Here is a 27,038-nt window from a genome sequence, read left to right as displayed (position 1 = left end):
GGTCACCCTCTCAGTAAAAAAGTGTTTTCTGATATTCAGAGGGAACCTCCAGTGTTTCATTTTGTGCCCATTGCCTTTGGTCCTGTCACTGGGCACCACTGAAAAGAGCCTGACTCCAACTTCTTTACAGTCTCCCCTCAGGTATTTGTATAAATTGATAAGATCCCCCTGAACCTTACCTCCTCTAGGTTGAATTTGTCTGATCCTTTCTTAGATGCGTTGAAACTGTACGCCTTTACAACCTCTAGTGGCAGCAAGGTCTCTGGGCGCTATGTAAAGAAACATCTGCCTATTTGTGTGCTGCTTTGTTCTGTTACTGTAGATTTTGGTGTATAACTGAATTTTCTCCATTTGCTGTATGTGTTGCCTTCGTGATTCTGCAAGTTTCCATAATTTTCTTAGTCTCCCTGCCCCTCATCCAGCCTTCTCCTTACTTAAGTGCCCCAGAATTTGAGCTATATCATAGATTTTATTTTTTTATACTTAAAATGTTCATCTTGCAAGTGTCATGTACTGTCTGAAATAGAGACATTTATCATATAATCTGGGTTTTGTTTGCAATTTATTAATCAACAATTTTCTTTTACAGAGTTTAGCGAAACACAATAGGAGTAACATTGGAACAGAAGGTGGCCCTCCCCCTTTTGTGCCTTTTGGGCAGGTATAGTATACTTTGTCAGTTCATTAAAAAACCCCTATATCATGATATCTAGGGGACCTGGTTCCAGTTAGATAAAAGCTATCAAAACACTTTAGATCATGATGACTTGGATCTAAAAAATTTGCCTAGTTTAAAAAAAATTATATTGATCCTGTCACTTTGTTGCGCCAATTTATATTTAGCACTTTTCCTTTCAATTTCAAACTTAAGATTTTATTTAGTATTTGAGCCTTTGATTCTTCCTCTCAGATCTTGTAGACATAACATATTCCCTTCTTAAACGACAAAGGTATTTACAATAATCGTATTAGCTACATCATGAACTAAGCTTAAAATGTAAAACTCATTCTTTTTGGCCTTTCTAGTGGACCAAAGGAGTGTGCTTTCTGCAAACATATCTAGATGTCCTAGGTGTACATTTTTGCGATTATATTCTTTATTTAAAGTTGTGCTACTGTAATGGAATAATACTTTTCTTTTTTTCTTTTCAAATGAGCATAGGCAGAAGAGTTAACTAAAACTTTCTTTTGCATTTTCAGAAATGTGCATCTCACGTGCAAGTGGATAGCAGAGAGCTTGATCGCAGAAAGACTCTGCAAATGACAAATACTGTAAAAACTGTTGCGGATAATGATGAATTTGAAAAGCAGAGAACAGCTGCTATCGCAGAAGTAGCAAAGAGCAAGGAGGTTAGAATGCATGTGTTGTAGCATTTTACTTACTGTGATTGATCTTTTCTTGTTATTCTAAGTATTTTTCGCTAAAATGACAAATGCTTCCTGATGCTTGCTTGCCTCCTTATAATTCTACTCATGTATCTTTAAAAGGATGAATGAAAAATAGAATCTCCTTTTGGATTGATGAGAGTGTTCTTATTTTAATAAAGCTAATAAATGTATCATAATGTTTTATTGTAGATATGATTTTGATTTGATACCTCTATTAAAAAATGTGGGGTTTACAATTTAGCTAATGAGATTTAAGTAATAAATACCAGTTATCAATTGTCATCTGCTTTTTTTCAATTCTTAAAACCCCATGATTCCCTGCATTCAGTCTGAAAGAATAGCTACGAAGTTTAGTTCTAACGTGTCAGGTTTTTATGTCCTCCTTTGGTTTTCCTTTTTAGTTTATTTTTCCAATTTGCTTGGTAATTCATAAAAACTAGAATTATACACACTTTTTACAGCCTCATTAGGGCATAGGGGAAAAAAATAGAAGTCCTACCTAATGAATTCATCTTTTTTCTGTGTGTAAATTAGTGCTTTATTTGTTGATGCAAAGCATAATCATAAAAAATACAGCTGCATCAAATTTACTGCACTTTTTCTACTAGCTAAATATTAAGGCTTATTTTCATAAGTTCTGTTTACTGAAATGTTATTTTTGTGCTTATCTAAAGACCAAGACGTTTGGAGGAGGTGGTGGTAGTAGCAGAAGTAATCTCAGTGTGAGTACTGGAGGGAATCGAAACAGGGAACTGTTCCAGAAAGAGAAGATAACAAAACCTGAGGGAAAAAATGAAGGTGTCTACCGAGAACTGGTAAGGTGGAAGACTTAAATGGAACCTTAACTGTGTACTATTAAAAAATAAAAACCAAATATAACAAAATTTAAACCAAAATACCCTGAGGAATAGGGGCTTTCTTTTCCAATTTATTTTGAAGTCTGTTTAGAATATTTAAGTTGCTTTTGTACCTTACTGGGATACTTATGAGTTTCAATGTGATTTTTGTTAAAAAAAAAAAAAAAAAAAAAAGTTGCTTTATCCAGTAAAACTTAAACCCAGGTCCTCACAAAAGAATAGTAGTAGTATATGTGGTATAGGACACTACAGTTTTATTTTCCTGTTTAAGTAAGCCTAACAGTTTTGCATATTAACGTTTCTTAATTCATTTTAGGCAGGAAGACTTTCATCCTTCAATTTCAACATATCAAATAATATTTTAATGTAGCTTTTTTCTGAATTAATTTAATATTTATTTTAAGAATCTGTTTTAATCCATTTACTTGACATTGAGAAGACTAATATATTATTCTGATATTTAAAATAATGAAGTAGAAGTACTTTTATTGTGACATGGAAATATGCTTAGCCATAAGTAATGTTACATTTTGAGTAAGGTGGGTTACCATTGGAGAATCCCAACTGTGCCACTTAATCCAAAATATCACCTTCCAATATATTTCATAACTTTATACTTAACTGATAAACGTCCTTTGGGATCACTGCATTGAATTAAATGCATATAAGATGAGCAGTCATTGAAGTTTCTGTTTTGATTACCTTAGAAATCTAAAAGTTTCTGATAGAGGAAGTATTTGTTATCAAGAATGACTCTGGAAAGGAATTTAATGATTCTGGTTTGAGTGATGAAAGCAGACTGAAAAAGTCATTGCAACAACGTAGTAACTCAGTAAACCAGTATTACAATAATTGATTATAATAATACAATATAATACTTGATTATAATAATATTATAATAATTATAATTACAATAATTGATTATAAATATAACTTATTTATTGTTGAATATTTTCCACCTTATTTACTTTTACCAAAGGTTTAGCAATCAGAAGAAAAGACGTTTAGGAACAGTAACTGCCTGTTATAATTTTGTTTGTTTAGTATGTGTCATCATCTTGTAGCAAGGAGAGCCTCTGGCAGTGCTGTCTTCAGCACTGTGCTCCGAAATGTCAATATAGAGTTGTAGAAACATGGGCTGAATGCACCTCAAGATGTCATTTAGTCATCCCTTTGTCCAGTGTAGGTGGTACACCTTGTCATTCTTGACAATTGTGTGTCGACCTAAATAGACGTAAAAAAATCCCAGACAGACAGACAAAAACCCCAACAGAAAAAAAAAAAAGGCCACAAATTTTAAGTTGGGTAACTGTTTAAAATACTCTGTTTTCTGTTTTTTTTTCTATGAACTGCAAGGAACTGATCTTACATTGCACTGTAAAATGGCAGTACTTCGAACTTACCAAAACCTAATATTATGTCATTTAAGATATCTAGGTGCTGTTAAGAAGGAAATATGAACCCACTAAGATTATATAGAAAGCCTTATTTGATTATAAATAATGGGGTTTAGATCTTAAAGCAATGGATAATGAATTTGTGATTTCAGGTAGGTTTGATTGTTGACTTTCATGTATATTGTTGACTTGTATGTATATTTAGAAACAATTAAAGGTTTTTAATCCATCTGGTGCGTTACCTTCCGAGAAACCTGGAGCATTGTATCTTTACCTACAAAACAAGAAACAAAGAGGTAGTTTTTCCTGTTTCTTTTTAGACAGACAATAGATTGTGGAGGTCAATCATCCTCCTCTCTTAATAGTCCTTACAGGATATGTCCTACAATTTTATTTGTCTTTCCAGTTTTGTATATGAGAAGCAAGATTTGTGCTGTGTAAATGAAGTTGAAGGGAGCGTTTTGACATCTAAAGATACTTAACATGCTGCCTCCTCTCTCAAACAGTCTTTGTATCTGGGAAATTCCCTTTCGCTTGAGTCTCAAATTCTGACCCATGCAAGATTTTTTTTTTTTTTTTTAAATCCATAGCTGAGAGAATGGGTAATGTATATATGAGTCTTCATTTCCTGCTGGTCTTTGAACATAGCTGTCATGTGCGCAGAATTTCCACCGTTGAAAGGAGTTGATGCAGCAGTAATGGCTAGAAGTTCTCTTCTCATCCAAACTAGCTATAAAGGGGAGAAGAGTAAAGCAGATTTGCCGAGGAAGCACTTATCTCTGTTTTACCCTTGTTGCCATGCAGAAGAATCTAGGAGAATGGCCCAGAGGAGGAACTATTGTATTCTTTCATTAAAAATAAGACATTATTTAGGCAACTGGAAGTCAAACTCAGGTGGGGTGATGGTTCCCTGTAGACACTGAGGTCATGTTACTGCCCCATTGGTCTTCAAAGACCTTTAAAATTGCTATTCCTTTACTTGGTCAGTCTTTGGACAGTTAAGAGTATTGTTGAGTTTGGGAATGAAGACAACTACATGAAGGCATTTGAGTTAACATTGCTGAGCATGTGGGAGTTGTAGCCAAGCACTGCAAAGTCATGTCTTGCTCATTACAGTAATTTTTGCATAGCTAAGCATAGTTATGAAAGTTATTTGAGTTGTTGCATCTTCAGGCTTGCTGTATTGAGAAATCTCTATATTGAGATAGCAACCACAAACACTGATTTTGTGTCTCTGCCCCTAAAAAGGAGACCTGCTTATATGTGTTGTCCCAGAGCACAGTGTGTAGCTGGAATTAAGATAACAAAGTGAATGCATTACAACATCAGGAGAAATGAGGAGTGGAGAAATTGTATCATAAGACTGTGGAAAATAGGGGAGGGAGAGGGTTGAATGTTACTTTTCATACAACTCTCATACAGTTGTAATTTAAATCATTCTAGCAATAAAAGTTCATGTTCTTTTAAGCAGAATGAGAAAGAAGGGTTGTATGTATCTAAGAGGTTAGGTTTAGTTGGGTTTGGGGATTTTGGTTGTGGGTTGTTTTGTTTGGTTTGGGTTTTTTGAGGGTTATGGGATGGCTATTTTGGAACCTGTAGACAAAATGTTACAGTCATAGGACTCCGGTTAAGAATATATTTGGTTACAGCTGTTGCAGTAGATGGATAAGTGGTGTCATTTTGGTTGGGTATGGGATGGGAAAGGCCAGAGGGCCTAGTCCCACTTCATGTTTAATGCATGTAGGTCTGTCCGCACTGGAAGAGTCAGTTCTCACTTGAGTGCTTTAATGCACAATGTTAAAGGTTATATTCTGTAATTAATGCTCTGTGATTTCTGCTTTGCCTTTTTGTTATCATGCTCAATGCAGTTTAGAATAAGAAAGCTTGTATTTCTCTGTAAGTAAATTGTTTGTATGTCTTTGTTTTCTTCTACAGAATGTTTAGCAGTTACATTTTCTCTATGTTTTAATAAGTGTATAACTAGGTTTTGTGTTGTCTGTAAAAGTTGTGAAAGGATTCAAACAGGAACAAATGGCTAGGTTTTATACCAGTTATTACTTTGAGAAATTCCTTTTAGTTTTCATCTCAGAGAAAGTATATTACAGTCTGTCATCCTGTTCCAGTGTATGACGAAGGAAGAGGTAGACTACAGGAATTTGAACTTGAAACCACATAATATTAGAACTGAAATTTGATGAATTAAAAATCATCATAATTATATTAAAAAACCCCTCTACTAGCCAATTGTTCAGACCTAAGAGAGCTTGTATGTGAAGATATTATATAAAACTGAAATATTTATTATCAGTGAAATATGAAACGGTGTTTCACTTGAAAATTAATGAAAAAATAAAATCTCGTATTTTTATAGAGTCTCTGTTGTATCTTACAATTAGTTCTGTGTGTACCTTTTATTTCAGGTTGATGAAAAGGCTCTAAAACACATAACAGAGATGGGTTTCAGCAAAGAAGCAGCAAGACAGGCACTTATGGATAACAACAGCCTAGAGGCGGCATTAAATTTTCTTCTGAACAGCGGTAAACAGAAACCCATTCAGGGACCACCACCTAGAGGTATAACTTGCGAAGAAATGCTTTAAAACAGTGTTTACAAGACTGTGTGTATGGTGGATTACTAATGTAGTTATAGAAGAGCATATCTACATGTGTTTTTTTCCTGTAAGTTAGAATGCATTGCAAACTTGAAAGCAAATACTTAGAAAAGACGTCTATGTATTTTTGTCAAAATTTTTGAATTTGAACTCACAGATTTGAATATCCGTAAATGGATCCATATTGTCTGTGATAGAATTTTTTAAAGATAGAAAATACAAACATTTTATAAATCAAATATAACTTTAAAACAAAAACTGTGTATACTTTTTTTTTATTTATTTCCACTTAAAAATAACTCTTGATGTTTACAGGTAAAGGGAAGGGCCGAGGCCGAATAAGAGCTGAAGATGAAGAAGAGCTAGGGAACGCCAGACCATCTGCACCAAGCACGCTGTTTGATTTCTTGGAATCCAAAATGGGTACTCTAACAGTAGAGGGTAAGTTACTGAAATTAATGTATCTGGAACCAATATTGGACAGTGTTGGTATAAGTCTTTTTCCTAACTTTGTAATCTAAATGTGGTTCCCAGAACTTCCTCCACAGTCAGCCATAAAAAACCCAAGGAGTGCTAGAGAGCTATTCCTCTGCTTTGAAGAAAGGTCAAATAAATTGCACTGTGGCAGCTTGTACTTCTGTTTTGATTATAGAAGAGCTTAAGGTGTTTGTTTCAGGCTTAGGTGTCCAAAACTCAGTAATTTTGAAATAAAGTGACATAAATCCCACTTTGCTAATCTAATTTGATAAAGGCTCTTGCTACTTTAATGCACTTCCATGTTGCTCAGAAGTAAGTAAATAAAAAAGCCGTAATTGCAGTCCTCCTGCGTCAGTTTATAAACAGCATGTTTTGTGTGCTGCCCAGTTAAGAGTTTAATAATTGGGGCAAGCTTAATTGTTTTTGTATTCCCTCTGTGTGTGGGGGGGGGAATCTTTTTGACTGCTGTAAAATATTAAACAACTATTTTCTTCTAGTTTTCCTGTTTAATAACTGTAAGGACTGAGGGAAAGGTAGGATTTTAGAAAGAGGGAAGCCAAATAATCCTTCAGATTTAATGCAAAAGATCTGGGCTTTTTATTTAATGTCCTTTCAGTTACTTTTCTTTCTCAATGTAATATATAGATCAAGATGTCTGTTTAGGTCTAAGTCATTCGGTACTTTGTAAACTTTGACAGATGCATTAAAAGAAAAAAAGAGGAAGCTCCATACCTCCTGAGGTCTCTAGAGGCTGCTGTAATATTAAAGCAGATCTTGTGGTAAGCTGAGTAATAAATGGAGATGTTTTTTTGTTTTGGGTACAGCTTTGGAGGTGTTTCAGCAGCCAACATAAAATGAAAGTATTTGCTTCCATTATTTAACATTGCTTTGTGATGGAGTTGTAATTTTTTTCTCCCTATAAAATGACACTTTTCATAAAGGATGGAAAAGAGGTCATACTAGTTTATATGAACTATTTGATACTTTGGAGTTTCCTAAGGAATGAGTGCGTTTAAGGAGTCACTGCATTGATATGTAATTATTTCTTTAACTTAAGTTCCGAAATAGTCTTTGTTGACTGTTAGTAATGGACTCTTGCTTTGTGTATTTTCACTGGATTTAGGATTTAAAAAAAAAAAGTAATATGGAAAAAGTAGAAAACAAGCTTGTAGTAAATGAAAGTCAACAGGTTGCCCTGGTGAGAAATGTACAAATGGCTGTAATGTCAGTAGGCAGCTGCATCTGAAATACAAGTAGAACATCCCCATTGCTCTGGTTAGTCAAGTGAGAGATTTTTTGTTGAATGTATTATTTTTGTTTGTAGCTTATATGTATTAAAAATGTGCAAATACTTGTCTTTTTGCTACAGCAGTGAATTGAAGTTTAGTTGTGTTTGAGAGTCATTATTGAATTAGAAATGAAAACAGGAAGCCATGCTGACTCTGTCGGTGCATCAAACCCCCAGTTTTGTGTGAGAATTATTAGGACTATCTGCTTTGCATTAAATGTATGGCATATTTTTTTCAAGAGTTATTTTTGTTAGATCTTTTGGAGCTGTGAAGCTGCACATGTACAGCTGTTACTTGCATAAGCAGTGTAGCATTTTGTATTAACATGTTTGAATATTTTTTGCAGCCTGTAACAACTAAAAGCATATTCAGGGGGAAGGAGACACAGCAGTTTAGAAATTCAGTTCTTGGAGCTGTACAGAGGATGATACTATCCAAAAAAAGAGGAAGTGACAGCAAAGACAAGACACATGTTTTGTCATAGACAACTTGCCTCAGCAGATGGGCCCAGGAGTTGGTGAACCTGCTAGCAAACCCAGGCATCTCATGCTGCTGCTGGTAGAATTAGATGTACTGAGAGCCATTTTAGGGTTCACTGAACGTTTTTATGACGTGCTAAGGTTTAACTATGAACAAAAAGGCATTTGCTTATAAATGTGATAGCTTGTAGTTCTTTTGATAGCAAATACTATAATGTTGCTATACCTGGGTTGAGTTTCATTGCAACAGTGTATTTTTTGGCTTGCAAAACAAGTGATTTCAAATCGGTAAATATTGTTTTATATTTTAGTTGGATCGAGGTCTTACTAAACAGTTTGTAGAACATAAAAAACATAATGGAGTTCCTTTTCTTATGGAAGTTATTTGTAGTTTGTTTGTGGGGAGTAGTCACAAGTTTATGGCTTACTTTATGAAGCACACCTAGCTGTAGATCGAACATTTATATTGCGTCTTCACTGGTTTTGTCAAAAATTTAAAATATTTAAAATACCTTTCAAGTACACAAGCATTCTGCACTAGCTGATACAATTTTGTAAACTGTTTAGAGAATTAATATAATCACATTTTCAAAAGCATGCATAGGGAATTATGCTTCAGATGTATCTTTTGGCAACTCATTTTGTGTACCAAAGATGAGTTAGATTTTTACAGTGAACAGAAATGAAAACATTGGTAGTGTTTTTCTCTCGCATTACAAATGTGGGGTTTTTTAAAATTATTTTTATTTGGATAATTTTTGTGCTTATATCGACAGATTAGAGAGCACTTTTATGTGTGACTGAAAGACATTTAAAGGAAAAATAATAGAAGTAATCCCTATGGGATTATATGCCTTTCTTATTGTCAGTAATTTTAGAGTAAGTAATAGTAATTTACCGAGAATTGTGAAATGAGTGAATTGCTTCTTTTAAAATGATATTGAAGGCTGATAGTGTTTGCTTAGGGGAAGTTTTATGATCCTTTGGGTTTAGTACATGTATGTAGCCAACGTACTGTAGTGTAATAAAGCACAGTGTTATGTGAGTAAAAAAAATGGTTATATTAGCATATATATTTCAGTTTATAATCTTCAGTATTGTGTTTTAAAGAGAAATAAGCTTTGCTTTTGTGTATTTTTTTCCTCTTAAATAAAAAGAAAAAGATTCCGTAAATGTCATAAGAAGAAAAACATAATTCTATGAAAGCTTTGTAAAGGCTCTGTACTCCTTCAGTTGCCAAAAGTTCTGACATATTTCCTACACGACACACCGGGTTTTTGGTTTTGTGATTTTTTTTTTAACACTATGGTGGGGTGTTTTAGCATTCTTTGAATGATCACTATACAATCTGGTGTACTATTCCTAAGTCATGCTTTTCTGAAAAAAAAAAAACCCAAAACCCACCAAAGCAACCAAACAAAAACCCCAGCAGTCTTGAAGAGTTCAGAAAGTGTTCTGATTATTTTTTGAGATTTTTAAAACATATTTCTGCCTTTTATCTTTCTGAAGAAATAATAGTTCATGTTCTTGTACTTTCTGTTACTTGGAAGTCAGTGGGCTTTACAGTGTTTGCTCAGTTTAATTTTGTTAGTTTTTATTTTCCTTATTGAATGTGTCTAGCCCATAGGATTGTGCCTCTGTTTCTATGCCAGGTTTTATTTTTATCCTGCAGTCTACTTCAAATGGATTCTTCAAGAAATACACAGGTATATGCTGAATTGCAGGGGTTTTGTCTCGTAAAAGTGCTTTTTTTCCTTGCCAAGTTTGAGAAAACCTGTGCAGTGTTATGAATTCAAACACATTTTAAAAATAAATTATTGAAAGTGTTATTTTTCCACCATTTTTATGCCTCTGTGGTGGAAAATAATCTCATTCAAATTCTTAATTATTAGTTAAGTTCTGTGCAAACTGAGATGATGTGAATGTTAACAGTATTTGCACAGTGATGATGTATCTGCAGTGATTATACTTACCACAGCAAGCTTTTTTGTCATGAAGTCTGCATCCAAGTGTTTGCAGAAAACAGGATACATATTACTAGCACCTTTTTTATTTCATTTGATTCTGTCAGTTGTTAGCAGTAGAGACATGTAGTTCTCTCTTAGTATTAAAAAAATAGTGATCAGAAATGAAAGGCTCGTCGGAGAACCTTCTGGAAACCACTCAAATAGGTAATGTTAGATAGCCAAGAATAAGGTTTCTTCACTGATTTTTCTGCGTAGTAACTGTACTAAGGAGGGCCCAGGCAGGCAGGTTTTTCTGCTTTTATATGTAGCATAGAATAGCCTCCACTGAATATAAAAGAAGATTGATCTGCAGTGTTTCTGGCCTCTTGCTGTCCCATATGGTGTGTAAAATCCCAGTTTGTTTTTTAGATATTTAGAGATGGCCTTTGTATAGGGATAGTGGTTTTGAATAAATGAGCATACCCCTAATATTGCACTAATGCATATGATCAGGTGCATATCATTACCTGAAATCGTCATATTTATCATTATCTCAAGCATTAGGCTTCTGTACCCTTCAGACAGATTGTAATTTCTTCTAAATGACTGAGAGTCTATGTAGAAGCAAAAACAAAAGACAGTTTTGCTTAACTGAGATAGATATTTTTTAATTCTGTGTTGCGCCACATTTTCTTCAAAAACTGCTTATGTGATTTGGGGAGGAAGTGTCTGAAAAGAAGAATCGTTTGTTTCAAGCACGTAGAGGGTAAATTTGCTTTTCTCTGTGCATCCCTCCTTGTTTTTCTTATCTAGTGATTCCAATTGCACCCGAAACCTCAGTACTGTTGAGAATTTCTAAATTCACTTCTGGATTTGCAGTAATCAGGCTAGGTGGTTCCATTTGTGAACAGGAACTGCAGACCAGTTGTTTTATTTGTTGTCTTTGATTTAGTACCTTTTCATAGTTGGATTTAGACCAAGTAGAAAAATATTTATGAATTGAAATAGCTTAGTATTTTGTTTAGGAGGTACTTGTATTCCTTTTTAGAGATAAGACAGCACATTAAGCTCTTCGTTGTTTATTCTTTTTAAAGAAGTGTGAATTAGTTATAAGAAAGTAAGGTGTTAGTCCTTTGCCCTGTATGTGGTGTCTTGTGAGGTTTTTTTTTACATGTAGTCTCTTTATTTCAGAGTTAATGAAATACTGGTTTTAAGTAATTACAGCTGTTGAAAGTATTCAGTGCCCTACTCCATGATCTGCTAGTTCTTTAATTGTAAAACATAGCATATAGTAAACATACTTTAATTAAATGAAATGCAAATAATTAAAACAAACCCATAGTTTTATATTGCAGATTTATTTATTTTTAACTGTTTATGGTTGGTGACACCTATGAAAATATTTCTGTGTTGAAATTAAGTCGTTTGAATTCTGGTTGCAGAGAGAAAGCTACTGACTGAGAGAGATAACAAAAATAGTAGACAAAATTGCAGTCAGCTATCTGCCTTTACTTGCACTTGGATTATTTCTGCTACTAAACACAAAAGATTTTTTCCATTAATCTTATTTTTCTTTTGTTATGAGGAACAATTCCTCCATCTTTCCCAGCTTAAATAAATAAACACAAGGATTATCAGGGAGAACAAAACAGTGCCAAGAGCTCTGACTATAGAATTAAGGAATCATGGACAAAATGCTGAGAGCCAGACGTGTTTCAGATACTTTCTCTCTCTTTGGTTCTTAGGGACTGAGAACAGGCTGGTGCTTCCATCTGCTCAGGATCCAAAACCATAAAAGCTTTTGGCAGACATCTGCGTCTTTGAGAAACTCAAGCAAAGATCAACTTTTTAATAATAATTTATTTATTTGTTATTAAATGGGGTAGGCAGTGAGAAACATAGTAATAGTTTTGGTTAGAGCATTAACGCAGGACGCAGGTGGCCACAACCATTTCAGTTTCAGATTGTGCAGAATTGCCTCTTCAGTTCTCCCAAGAGACAGGCTGTGCTTGGGGTGGACATTTCATGCTCTTCCTGTTAAAATGAACCTCCTGTGGAACAAACTGCAACATTAATGGGATCACAGAAAAAGCAAGTGAGAGGTAGCATGTCTGTTTAGTGTGTTAGCAGGGGTCACTTCAGGAGAAGGGAGAAAGTCATGGGGTATAGTCTCTGTTTCTTGCTCCAATAATTAGACTTTGACTGAAATACAAATTTAGACATGCAGTTATGATTTAAATGTGATGAATTAATTCTACGCCAAGGTTAATTGTTTCAGCAATTAAAGATCAGTGTTTAAAAAGTTTTTCATTTCATGGAATCATAGAATCTTTAAGGTTGGAAAAGACCTCTAAGATCATCAAGTCCAACCGTTACTTCTAATCTGAATTTTCTATACTAAGCTTCTAACTGCTGTATAATATTACGCCTTTCTTGTCATATAGAGAGCTATCAAAATTGGCTTTCCTTGTAGCTATTTATAAGATATAATTGACCTCTTTTTTTATCCATCAGCTGTTAGCTGTGTGGATTGAGCTTTTCTAGCCTCTTGTCAAAGACTTTTTTCCGGACAGCATTCTCTCTTTTCTCACCAAACTAATTTATCAGTTTGCTTCTTCAAATATGCATCCCATAATTACAGACCATATTCTTGTATTGGTTTGAATGATGCTGTATAACATCAGTATCATGTGGACTCTTGCCTCAGCTCACTCTGCATCTTGAGCATCCCACCTAATTTGGCTGTGGTTACCCTTACGTTCTCCACCACCAGTGTTGTCTGCAGCAGATAAGTGACAAAAGAGGTACTGACCTTGTAGGAGGGTTTGCAAACAATTGCCTTTTGCAGGGGTTTTCTTACTATCTCATATTAATTCTCCACCCAAATTTCCCTCAGAAGAAATAGGACTTTAGTGGAGAGTGAGCATGTATTGCAAGTAGGACACACACCCAAATTTTTAGGCGTCCAGCCCCAGAGATCTCCAAAAGGACAAGGCTTTCAGATTTTAATTTCTGTCCTTCTGTTACTTAACTGTTTATGCTTCAGATATATGGGATGTGTGATGTGTAGAGTTTTTTGTTTTGTTTTTATATGGTAACATCTTGTTCGGACAATTTGAGGCTAGTATATCTTGTCTAATTTTAACAGTCTTTTTCTTGTTTTAGTCCATTATGCTTTATATATTCCCAAAATAAGTTAAAGGTTTGAAATAAGATGGCAATAGAATATAATCTAATTAAAAACTGTTTCCTTTCTTTCTCGCAGAATTTACTTCAATATCTGGGGAGAGGGAACTTGGGAGGAAAAAAGACTCTGTCTTTTGGAGTTAAAGGGAATTTGTAACATTTCAAGTTTACCATTTAGTAACTGTATTTTCAAGAAACTGATGCCCTATTGACAGTAAGAGATCCAAATTGTGAAATAGTCATGTTTATTATGCAGCTTTACATCTAAAAATTGAATTTAATTCACTGTTGATTGTGAATATCAAGAAAATCAAACTTATTTTTGTTGTAGTATTATGTTGGCATTGGTCACATATCGCAGGAGACTTGTATTTTTATTTTGTCGGTAACATCTCTTTAGATGCATGAGAGAATAATATAGCAAATTTCATACATTTAAGGAGTAATAATAAAAAAATTGTTTCAGTCCTTTAATCCTGTAAATTCAAATTTGTAGTGAACACAATGGCAGAATGTTTTTGGGTTTTTGTCACTTCTTTATTATTATCATCATCCTCAGCTTGTATTTATTTTATTTGAACAGAAACATGAACTCAGGTTCCAGTTCCTCAGTGTTACTATTTTTTAGAAAGAATGATATTGATATTTAAGTAACTTGACAAAGCTTTTGAGTAACCGGAATTTTACTCCGTGACATGAAGTATGGGCAAATGTATTATTAATTTCCTTCTAATTTTTTAATCTTTTGGCCAGTATGAGATAGAACATGCCCTGGGGGTAGCTGTCTCAAAGGCATGCTTTCATAAAGTTACAGAAAAATATAATTCGGATTGGAAGGAGAAAGCCAACTCATTGTCACTGGTATGGGAAGGGCCGCTGTCTTTTGAGTTTAACCACATTATTAAACATGATAAAATCCATGGGAGAGCTTCAGAAACCGTACTAGTTAAATTCCATTGTGCATGGAGTAGTGCTTTCTAAATTGCCTTGGCCGGGATTTCCAACTGCAGCAGGTCCTGCTGGTTTCTTCTAAGCAAGGGAATGCGATTGGTTCTGTACAGTCGTCTTGGGTCATCACATACAAAAAATAAAATGAATAAAATAACTAAGTGATGGTTTCAAACTGAGAAACACTAGTTGTCATCTTAAAACTACCTAGCAGGTGACAAAAGCCTTGTCATTAATTGCATAATGGACTTTTTCCAGATCACATTCCCAAATGTCTGGTTACAATGATGATGATGGGCTGATGTATCTTGCTACTGGACAGAACAGTGTTCCAAATCTTCTTGTTAAATGCCAAATTAATATTTGTTTGTTACTGCCCTGTAGGAACTATAACTTTTTGGGAACATTAGCTAATGGTTCGTTGGAGATGGGGCAAGAAGAAGCAGAAGCAAGGAACAGCAGCTGCAATAGGCAATCTCTGAATAACGTCCTTCATCGCTTAACTTTTTCTATTAAAGAAGCTTTAGATTCCCTTCATTTTTTTTATTGATTAGACCAGACAGCACAAATTCCTGAAGAACCTGTGATATGCTCATCTCTAGGCTTTTTTCTTTGGCTACTGTTGACAAAGTAACATTTTCTGTTATTTGACAGTTCCCATTTGTGAAGGGATTATGCTTGAATGTTAAACAATCGGTTAACACATCCTGCTCGTTCAAGGCTGTTGTGTATGATGTAGTCCCCTGGGAAGCTTTTAGCACAGTAACTACATCTTCGTAGAAGATGTCACTTTGCTAGATTTTATATATCTTAAGGTTAGAGTGGGAAAATTTCAGGTGTGTTGTGAGCAGCTTTTGCATGTCACAGTAAATAGACCTAGAAAAAAAGGTGCTTGTTCACTGTTTTGAAATTCTCTAGTCTCTTTCCATGCTAACATTTAGTTTAGGCTTTGGGCAACCTGGTCTAGTGGAAGGTGTCACTGCCCATGGCAGGGGGGTTGGAGCGAGATGATCTTTGAGGTCCCTTCTAACCTAAACCATTCTATGATGATTTTAATTTTCCCATGCTACTTAAAAAAATTCTGTAACCAAAAGTGCCAACGCGCTTTAAAGTCAAGCTTGTTGCTTTTGTATCATGATCACATTATGTTGGGTAGAAATAACTTATTTGATCATCCAATAGTCCTACTCCTGCAACTGATATATTAGAAATTTGTTGTTGTTTAATCGATCTGTAGCAGATGGCCTTTTTTATTAACGTGTACTATTAAAATTTCTGTTGCTTGAAAAAAAGGAGCTAATAGAAATTCTTCCTACCCACTTAGTTCTGGGTGGAGCTAGTCATGCCAGTGTTTACATGTGTTGCTATTTTTTTGTTAGCAGTTACTCTCTTTTAAATCTCCATGCTTCTTTGTGGAATAGTGGGTTATAACCCTAAATGAGACTTCTTAAAGTCCTATTTTACGGGTAATTCTTATGAAGTAGATGAATAGCATTTGAGTTCTGAATTCTTTCTTTCTAAATTTTGAATATTAATATTGCCTTTCTAAAGACAGAAAATATTCTCTCACGTGAGAATGCTTGTAACTTTTTATTGGAAAGCAGGTCACAGAGGTGGAAGAAGAGTAGAAAGAGAAGGTCTCTTCAGCTGTGTGACAGAAGTAGGTTGCTCAGAGATCTATTACATCTGGATTTTTTGGTGTCTAGTAAAACTAGCTATTTTCAGTAAGGCGCCTAGACAATAGCTAAAATTACTTATTACACGTTATGAAATCAAGTAGAAATTTCAGTAAATTTTTTCCAATTATAGAAGAATATGTATGTATTTCTATTTTTTTCCTCAAGGCTTTAACTAAAGTATTATAACTGCTTTGCATGCTTTGGAGGTAAGTCTTGCAGTTGTAGAGAATCCTTGTATGTACTAGACGCTGTCTGAGGTGATTCCCTATCTCAGCTCAGAAAATATTTCTTCATTTAGAAAAAGGTCAAACGACAGCCAGTGAGAAGAACCATTTAAATTCTAAGTCAATCCCAAAATCCTGCCAACTAGCAAGATATTAATATGCCCAATCTAGTCTTCACCCCATTTCTGCCTTTACCCCGGTATGAGTGACTTTGTTTAATGAATTTCATGTTACAAATTATTAAATAAGATGATTTATAATGAAGTATTTTACAATTTTATACATATTATACACATATTTGTTCAGTGGTGTATACAAGGCAGTAAACATTCAGAGGTCATCAAACAATTCAATCATTTCATGTGTAGTAAACATTAGGAATAGACATGAGAATTTAGTTTGGGAATAGGAAGAGTGGAAGCCCAAGGATTTTACTACCAGAGGAGCAGAGGTATAAATTAAGAATGTAATGAAGGAAGACTTAATTAATTAGGAAGATAAACCTTTCTAGATGAACGGAAATCTAGAAGATTGGTATGTATTATATAGAAGAGGAAAAGTGTAATGAAGATACTTACAGAAGAGCTACAGATATAAACCAAAGAAAAACAGTGTTTTCATGTTCCATTTGTAAAGGAGATATGAAGAGGTGCTTTTAAAGTTTAATAAGGAGACGACAGGCTGCAGTGATCATGTGCAGGAGTTGGCCCAGCAAGTGTATTGACCAGGAGCCTGCTTACGTGCAACTATCCTGCTTAATCTCATTCCTTCTTTATTTTCTCATGCTTATTCCTCCTGGATTCATCTTGATCTTTCCTGTCCTTTGGCTCTTCATCTAAACATCCCATTAAAAATTCTATGTTTGCCTAAAAAAATACAATTCCCTAAAAAGTTTCACAGATCCTCACAATTCCCCTCCTCCCCAGCATCCCACAGCAAGTTTGCTCTTTCTCATGAGATCCATGATAATCTTGGGGTTTTTTTCATCAGTTAAGAGTTCTGGTTGAATCTCTGGAAGGTAGTGCTTGAGCGGTTCCTGTTATGGCTCATTGATCAGAGTCTCCAGAGTTCTGGGCTTTGTTACTATTCTCATTATCTACAGTTTGTCAGCTGTGTTAATTTTATCACTTCTATTTCTTGCCTTTGTCTTTTATGCTGAATAGTTATTAACAGGTTATTTTTACAGAAAGTTTCAATTCAGATTAAAAGTATTCCTTTTTTCTCCTCATTTTTCTCCCTCTTCCTTTCTCCATGTTGGAATTCTATTTTTCTGTCTTAAATTGCTGTGACTCAAATGAGTTATTGATGTCCATAGGGAGAAATGAGTAACCTCTTGGAAATTTATACCCAGCTTTTCTCATACTGGTAGGTGGTTTGTTTCTAAGTACAGCCCAGAGTAACATATGTTTTCCAGTAACTACGAATTACAGTTCGAGTGTCTTTGCTAAATTTTCCGTGTACCGTTCCATTTCTGCATCACAAAGGTAAATACTGCATACTTGTCTAAATAATAATGTTGCTTTATCAGTTAGGATCTGAAACAGTATTTCTAAAATATGTTTGTGTGAAATATGTTACTAATTGAAATAATTTTTTTTCTTTGTAGAACCAAAATTGCAATTTCAGCCACCACATCAAATACAGCACAAAGTTATGAATACAGAACAGAATGGCATCAAAGAGAATCATTCAAGACACATTTCTCGCAATGACATGAGACAACCAAGGAATGAGAAACCCCCTCGTTTTCAAAGGGATATTCAAAATTCAAGGCAGGCTTTGGAAAGTGGTGGGTTACCAAGAAACAGAGGTCCTGAAAGGCACAACTCTTTAGAACATTGGACAGATGAAAAAAATAAGAGTGACAGACATTATCCTAGAAATGACAGACCAAAGGATATGGGTTATCCCGTAGCTACTCACCAGAGTGATATTACTTTCAAAAAAAGGGATAACAATATGCAAAACAGAGTAGGAAAAGGGGTGTCTTTCACAGAATTCAAGGAGAACTCTGCTCAAGATACTACAGACAACAATAACCAGAAACGCGGGAAAAGGGAAAACCAAATACATAATTCTGAAAATTTTTGTGATAGGAAGGCACGGACAATAAGTAGCGAAGCCTTTATGGTAAAAAGTGAGCGACATTTTGATGTTAATAATGATTACCAAAATCCTGGTAGAACTGATAATTTTAATGCTGTACCAAATGGAGATACTGAACATCATCAGAAAGGAAGACGAGTAGGACCTATCAAATCATCAGGACCCACTACAATCCCATCTTTTGATGATAAAATGTTATATTACAACACTGGTCCCAAAAGGAGATCTGGGCCCATCAAACCAGAGAAAATATTAGAACCATCGATTCACGTGGAGTATGGAAAAAGTTGGAGACCAGGGGATGAATGTTTTGCTCTTTATTGGGAGGACAACAAGGTATGCCTTTGCTAAATGAGAAGTACCACAAATTGTACATTTAACGTTTTCTTACGTACATGTTGGGAGATTTAGCATGCCAGCACAGAATCACGGAGCTTTGTTCATAGGTGTGTAGTGTGCCTCTTGTCTAGCTACTTGTTCTATTTTTTAATTTTATTTATGAGCTATGTGGCTTGTGTTCATTGCATGAAACTTTAAGCGCTTAAATTCAGTCATCTTGAAGGTGATTGTTTCTCTCATTTAGGTGGGGTTTAGGATGACTAAGCTCCTAACTGAAGCATTTGACTTACAGAATCATAGAACCATAGAATCGTTTTGGGTGGAAAAGACCTTTAAGATCATCAAGTCCAACTGTAAGCCTAACACTGCCAAGTCCACCACTAAACCATTTCACTAAGCATCACATCTGCACATACCTCCAGGGATGGTTCCAATGACTGACAACCCTTGCAGGGAAGACACTTTTCCTAATATGCAATTCAGACCTCCCCTGGCACAACTTTGAGGCCATTTCCTCTTGTCCTATCACCAGTTACTTGGGAGAAGAGACCAACACCCACCTGGCTACAACCTCCTTTCAGGTAGCTGTAGAGAGCAATAAGGTCTCCCCTCAGCCCCCTTTTCTCCAGACTAAACCACCCCAGTTCCCTCAGCCACTCCTCATAAGACCTCTGCTCTAGACCCTTCAACAACTTCATTGCCCTTCTCTGGACACGCTCCAGCACCTCAATGTTTTTCTTCTAGTGAGGAGCCCAAAACTGAACACAGTACTTGAGGTGCAGCCTCACCAGTGCTGAGTACAGGGGGACAATCACTTCCTTAGTCCTGCTGGCCACGCTATTTCTGATACAGGCCAGGATGCTGTTGGCCTTCTTGGCCACCTGGGCACACTGCTGGCTCATATTCAGCCAGCTGTCAACCAACACCCCCAGGTCCTTTTCCGCCAGGCGGCTTTCCAGCCACTCTTCCCCAAGCCTGTGGTGTTGCATGGGGTTGTTGTGACCCAAGTGCAGGATGTCAACCAACACCCCTAGGCCCTTTTCAAACTACTCCTTCAACCCTTGGCAACTTTCCAGCCACTCATCCCCAAGCCTGCAGCATTGCAGGTGACCCAAGTGCATGACCTGGCACTGAGCCTTGTTGAACTCCACACAGCTGGCCTTGGCCCATCCCTCCAGCCTGTGCAGATTCCTCTGTAGAGCCTTCCTACCCTCCAGCAGATCAACACTCCCGCACAACTTGGTGTCGTCTGTAAACTTATTGAGGGCACACTTGATCCCCTCTTCCAGATCATTGACAAAGATATTAAAGAGAACTGGCCCCACTGCTGAGCCCTGGGGAACACCACTAGTGACTGGCCACCAACTGGATTTAACTCCATTCACCACAACTGTTTGGGCCCGGCCATCCAGCCAGTTCTTTACCCAGCAAAGAGTACACTCTTCCAAAGCCATGAGCAGCCAGTTTGTCTAGGAGAATGCTGTGGGAGATGGTGTCAAAGGCTTTACTAAAGTCTAGGTAGACAACATCCTAAGTGGGTCACCTTGTCATAGAAGGAGATCAGGTTCGTGAAGCAGGACCTGCCTTTCATAAACCCATGCTGACTGGGCCTGATCACCTGGTTGTCCTGTATGTGCTGTATGATGGCACTCAAAATGATCAGCGCCATAGCATTCTCTGGCACTGAGGTCAGACTGACAGGCCTGTAGTTCTCTGGATCCTCCTTCTGGCCCTTCTAGTACATGAGTGTCATATCAGCTACCCTCCAGTCAACTGGGACCTCCCCAGTCATCCGAGACTCCTGATAAATGATGGAAAGTGGCTTGGTGAGCACTTTCACTAGATCCCTCAGTATGCCAGCTCCCTCATTTTAGTGCCAAAAATTTGACGGGATGAATATGGATCTAGGTGCCCATATTCTTTTCCAAGGATCAAGACACAGGATGCTGTGCTATCTAGAATAGTCTGTCATGGTAGACATGTAATGCTTTATTCTAGAATAAGTCAGCATACAACCTTGAGTAGCACAAGGGAAGATCACAGTCTGCAGGAACAGGGCTGTTAAAATACAAAAACGAGGTTTTATTTTTTTTTAAATCATCACAGAAAGAAAAAAGCAGAAAGTGGGGGTTTTTTATTATCACTAGTAGACTATTAGCTGAAGAACTTGTGGAACAAATGAGTTATGCCGCATTATAGTTTTGGTTTACTGATTTTTAAAAGTTTAAATACCTCCTCTTCAGCTGTTTTTTCTATTAATAATATTTCTCTTGCAGCAAGACACTTTCATTTTCTGCTCCTTTGCTAGGAAAGTTTTAGGTCATTTTCTTTGATTTGTTGTTATCTGTTCAGGAGTTCTCTGTCACTCTTCTTGGCTAATTTCTTCAGGTTTTGACCCTTTCTGATAATCTTAGAACTACCTTAAATATTACTGTTCTTTGAATAGATTTTATTCCCACCAGTTTCTGTCTTTTTTGTTGTTTATTTTATGTTAATCATTTAAGGTTTTTTACTTTTTTTTCTTATTTTTTACAGGAAGTAGGTAGTATTAGCTCAGCAGCATGACTTTATTTTTCTCTCTTTTGTATGTATGACTAAAGCATGTTAAGGCATGCAACATTTTTGGTAGTGGTAACATATAGTAAATTGACTCTTGGAAATAGGAATATGTAGCTCGGATGGATGGATTAGTATGAAATATAACGGCATATTATGGAATTGTTTCCTATTTTTGAGAAGCATATTTGCATTACTATGAGATGAGTTTTTGAAATTCTGGAAAGTATGAAACTTGCAAAATAAGTAGATACGAGGTAATCGCAGACTGTTATCTGAAAAGTATTCATCACATTTTGAGGGTTATTGGTTTTTTTATAATTATAATAAATGCTGCTGCTCACATCTAGGACAACTTTGAAATGTGATGATAAAATACAGTACTGAGCTTAACCATGTTAGGAGGCAGTGATTTCTTTGCATTCAGTAAGATAGAAGTGATTTCATATCTTCAAGAAAGATGATCTGTGTTTACATATGTGTCAAAAAATCAAGGTTTTTTGTTTAGAGAAAGGACTCTTTGAAGTGGAAATTTTAACATGTTTATCATATTTTATTATGTGTTTATGTACAGTGTGTATGGGTGATAGGCAATTACTGATATATGTATTTTCAGAAAAAGTCTTGCAGTAACACTTCTCTGTATACAACAGCATTTGTGTTATGAATTTGTTCTGCTTTCAGAGAAGTGAAAACAAGTCTTTTAAATGTTCAGTCTAATTTTGTAAGCTGCATATTTTCTCAATGAGTATTCTGAATACTTCCTACTGCATCCTTTCAGTCTACCATGTGAAAGTTTAATACATCTGGTTTAATAGCTGGTACAAATCTTATTCAAAATTTAATAGCGAGTAAGACTAAATATATGTATATATTTATGCAAAAAGGTAGTTGTTAAGCTGTTTGGGGTATTTCAGGTAGTATTTTATGACCTTTGAAAATTTCTCTTTTAAGTTCTACCGGGCAGAAATTGAAGCTCTCCATTCTTCTGGGACAACTGCAGTTGTTAAATTCTGTGATTATGGAAATTACGAAGAGGTGCTTCTCAGCAACATCAGACCTGTTCATGCAGACACATGGGTATGTGATAAAAAATTGTATTAAAAATATAAACTACATAGCCTGTACAAAATAGGTAACCCTTCAGAAGTTAGTGCCTACTCATGCAAAGAGTGCTAATCGCATGTGTAGGAAAATAGTTAAGCAAATGCACTAACAAAATCTCAACTGTTAGTTGTCTATATGAAACTTCATAAAAGTGTATTATTGTGTAGTATTCTTCCTGTATAATAAATTTCAATTGTATTGTTTGAAAATGAATAATTGACCTGTCAGCCAAACAGTTTTATGAATATTTTCACTCTAAAACTTGTTGCTTACTCTATTAAACACAGTTTTCTGTTTCATTTTGTGTACATTGTATGTTGTTCTGTAAAGGTTAGGAAACAGCCTTTTAAAATATATATTCTGAAGGTTTTTACTACATGTGTATGTATGGCTAAAAATAGACATCTGTATCACTTGATTTTGTATCATGATTTTATTCTTGTTTTAGTGGTTTCTTCTTTGCCAAATATTGTGGTGGAGGTGTATGCCTCGAAATCTGTTTTATGAGGTTTAGAATGTATTAGCCTTATGGAAGTTGGAAATTTCAAAAGGCTTTTTTTGTGAATGTCATGGAAATAGAGGTGCATTTTGTTTATTTATTTATTTTTTTAATCAGGAGTGCACAATTCTTTGCTGTTTACTCTTAATATAAAAAGCTACACAAAAAGTATTTGTATATAGATTCCTTAATGGTTAGTTGACTGTGCTTATTTTTGTTTCTTACCTCTGGGTCATTTAGCCATATTACTACTGCTGCAGAGGCTGAACAGTCAACTACTGTTTCCTGCCAGTGGTCTTTTAACTTGTGTTCTTGCTGTAGCTCTCAGATGCCCTTACGGCCTCTGAGATGGCCTTTTTGTAATAAAAAGATATCTGAAGCTCTTCCCAGCTGATGCATTGATGTTTCTACGAAAATTTACCTTTTTAATTTTTTTTCTTTTTATCCCAATAGCTGAGCTGTAAGGTGCTAGTGTCTTACTGTATGAATGTACTTTGACCCTTTTTCTGGGTTAATAATCAGCCTTTTCTTCACACTTTTGATTACAGTCTTGAGGAGCGGCTTTTATTTTACTTTAACCCTCTGAAAGTTAGCACTTGCAGTCTGAGAACCTGAGCTGGTATTAAGATGAAGTTGATCTAGTAGTGAGGTGCCAACCTGAAGCAGCGGTCCTTCTTCCTGCCTCTTCTGCCTATCTCTGACCATGTGTTTCTCTCCTCCTATGTTGGATCATCAGTCGTGTAGCCACAGGATGAGTCGAATGAGATGGACCACTTTTTCCCCCCCGCCCAATTTCATTTGTTTTATTTCAGAGTTAGTTTGTTAAAGCTGACACAAGACAGAGAGGCAATTCTGTCGCTGAAGTAGCATAGTCCTAACAGCATGCTGGATCCTGATAGTCATTGAGGTTTCCTCAGGTGTTACTATGGAGAAATAAGGATTTTTCAAGAACCTTTCAGTCCATTCAGAAATGAAAGGTATCTTTCACAAGGTTCTTTTTTCCTCTCAAAGGAGCCTGGGTGAATAGTGCAAATTCAAACTAAATTTAGATCATTATGGTTATATAAGATAAATGCCAACCAACATCTCCACAGTAAATTTTTTTTTATGGTTTCTTTCTGAGGATTTACTGTTTTGTTGCTGAAAGGTCGTTGGAGCTATAGGATTTTTGCAGGAGAAGGTTAATTAGCATCTTCCTCTTGACTTTTTTGTGTTTGGATGCTAACTTTAGTTTTCTATGCATTTGTAGTTCTTAATCGCCCATTGGAGTCGTGCTCTGATACTCAGGTTTGTCTTTTAAGTCGAACACTGTTGGTCGCTTTTCTTTGTCTCAGTGTTCATATTAATATATAAATCTAGATAGCACATGCAAATGCAAAATGAAGTTCTCATGCTGCTTAATACTTAATTCTTTGTCATAAGATTTAAGTAACTTGGTGATATTTCCTCTTTAGAAGAGAACAAAACAGATTTTAAACAGACTTAAATAATTACTTTCCTTTAACTGATTGATGTTATCAGCAACTATGAATTTGTTTTATTAGAAGTGTTATGCTGAGATTTATTTCAGTCCTTCCAGGTAACTTCCAGATATCTAAGTCTTTCTTAGCTGTCTGTACTGAAGGCTCGTTACTAATGTGGAAATACACTGTATGTGAGTTCCGTTGTCCTAATATTGCCAGTTTTTCAAACTCCTTTTTGAAAGAGTTGTTGCTATTTAGAAAAGATTTAGTGAATTGACTTAAAGGCAGAAATTTAGTGTATATGTAAGAATTGATTATTCTGTACTGTTTTCTCCAGCACACTTTTTGGTACTCGTGTGTTGAATTTAATTTTTTTTTTCCAACAAATATAAACTGGTGAAAGTATACCACTGGGAGGAAAGGAAGAAAAAAAAAAAAGCAAAAAGTTGTTCAACTAGTCACTTGAAAAAACAGCCAAAATTATCACAGTAACTTTATATTAATGACATGACTTATTGTTTAAGCACCTGAGCTTCTGGTCTACTTTTGGCAACCTTTATAATTATAAAAACCAGTAAATTAATGAAAATTCTTTACATTATTAATAGGTTTAATGTAATTCCATTTTCTCTTTGCCCCCTGCTGTTTAACATTCTGCTCTCTATTCGTGCTGACTCTTTAATGCCGAACTGCACTGCATTGGTACAAGTTTTGTGGGTTTGGTGGGTTTTGTTTGGGGTTTTTTGGGGTTGGTTGTTGGTTTTTTGGTTTGGTTTTTTTTTTTTTTCTTTGACTGTAGATTGAATATGCCTGATATTCTCAGGGTACATTGTGCTTTCCACTTCAGTGGAAACAGTGTTACTAGATGATCTTGATAATTGATTGTATACTGTCTGTCACCCAGTTTGCCCTGAGTTTGTTTTTAGTCCCTCTGAAACCTAACATGCTGCTATTTATCTTTCTGATGGCTAGAAGGATAGGAGATAAAACTGTGTTTTAAATAAGCTAAATCAAAAAGCTAGTGGGTTTTTTTCATAATCACGTACAATACCCATATAAATATATGTAAGAACACTAAAACTGTTTTTTCTTAGTGCTTGCAAAATATGTCTTAAGTATGCAATTCATAAATATTTTTAATAATAAAATTATATTTGGATTCCACTGTTTTAGAGTGCTTCTGAGTATCTTGTATGTAACACTACAATACTGTATCCTTCTATTTCCCTCAATGTAGCGGGGATCACTTAATGAAAATATTATTATCCCAATGAAAAAATTAATTGCAAAGCCATTGTTAGAAATAAGAACTGCTTGTTTTTCTTGTAAAACATGTAAGATTATACTAACAACTGAAAAGCATGGAACATTAAGGGCTTTCCTGACTCACTTAGTAGTTTGTTCTGTGGAAAAAAAATTAAATAAAGTCAAGATAATACTTTAAACTTTAAGTCTTAATTTTATTCTCTAACTTGTAGGATTTTTTTTCCTTAATAAATTATGAAAATGTGTAGGCTAAGTGCTTATCTTGTGGCATTTTTCCCCAAAGCCAAGTCCTTGCTTTCTCTTTTCCATCTTGCATTTCCTTAGTCACGTGATAGGCGTTGTTCCACCATTTACACTACAATTACCCTTCTTTTTAGTTTTCTGTTATTATATGAAGGAAATAAAGATTGTAGTTTTCCCACCTATATATGTTATGGCCTTGTTCTGATTGCTCTTAAAACAACCTAGAATTCCTATGAACTTACTACAGTAATTCACTTAAAAATACTAATTATGAAATGAAGTCTGTAGTTTAGCTTAGTTTCCCTTTCCTGTATCTTGCACTGTATTTCTGCCTAAAGAGGTAAGAAGGCAAAAATTATTACTAAGGTATGTGTAATCGTAGTTCTTCTGTAATCTTTTTTGGTCTGTGGCAACTGAAAAACCACTTTGCAGCTTTCCTCAATTCGTTCCTCCAGTAAGGAATGAGTTGAGGAAAGAAAATAGCAAAGGGTCGTGGACTACAGTTAATTCATGCCAACAGACATTTGGGAGCTCAAATTTGGTAATGTCGTGTCTTGTACCTCACAGAACTCTAAGAGCTTCTACAGGTGTTGAATTATCTTAAACTATCGTTCAAGGCTTTCTTATACCTGTCCTTTATTTCAGGTAAGTAAGGTAGTAAACTGAGTTTTCTCAAGTCATTCAAACCTCTCTTCAGCAGTGTAAAGAGCAACACTGAAAACCACTAAATGGTAAAGGCTTACAGGTACTTCTTTAAGCTGGAGAAGACTTTTGCCAATCTGTTTTAGGGAGGTTTTGAGCTTGTTCCAGTGCCTTGATTTATGACAGGCAAATACTTACTTGAAGGATAGGGTGCCATTTCTTTATGGCTCTTTGGCCTGGATGGCCTTGGCATCACACTATCATCTTGTGTTGTGTGTCAAGCAGGAAGTCTTTCCCATTGAATAATTGAGTAGGTGTAGTAGATAAATATGTC

At 35.5% G+C, this 27,038-nt stretch overlaps 1 protein-coding gene across 2 annotated transcripts in view; it reads left to right on the top strand.

Annotated features, from left to right (window-relative positions):
• The window catches only part of TDRD3 (tudor domain containing 3), a 119,582-nt gene that overhangs the window by 72,174 nt on the left and 20,370 nt on the right, over positions 1 to 27,038 (top strand). For both annotated transcript variants that reach the window (XM_054817631.1, XM_054817639.1), the window contains 7 exons: positions 590 to 661; positions 1,201 to 1,350; positions 2,064 to 2,204; positions 6,064 to 6,217; positions 6,571 to 6,696; positions 18,090 to 18,925; positions 22,439 to 22,564. In XM_054817631.1, coding sequence (XP_054673606.1) covers positions 590 to 661; positions 1,201 to 1,350; positions 2,064 to 2,204; positions 6,064 to 6,217; positions 6,571 to 6,696; positions 18,090 to 18,925; positions 22,439 to 22,564 — 1,605 coding nt within the window. The remainder of the gene's footprint in view (positions 1 to 589; positions 662 to 1,200; positions 1,351 to 2,063; positions 2,205 to 6,063; positions 6,218 to 6,570; positions 6,697 to 18,089; positions 18,926 to 22,438; positions 22,565 to 27,038) is intronic.

Source organism: Grus americana, chromosome 1 (genome assembly GCF_028858705.1).
Source record: "Grus americana isolate bGruAme1 chromosome 1, bGruAme1.mat, whole genome shotgun sequence".
In the NCBI taxonomy this organism is placed as follows: domain Eukaryota; kingdom Metazoa; phylum Chordata; class Aves; order Gruiformes; family Gruidae; genus Grus; species Grus americana.
The sequence above is the reverse complement of the archived record's forward strand: the minus strand, read 5'-3'. Positions and strand labels throughout refer to the sequence as shown.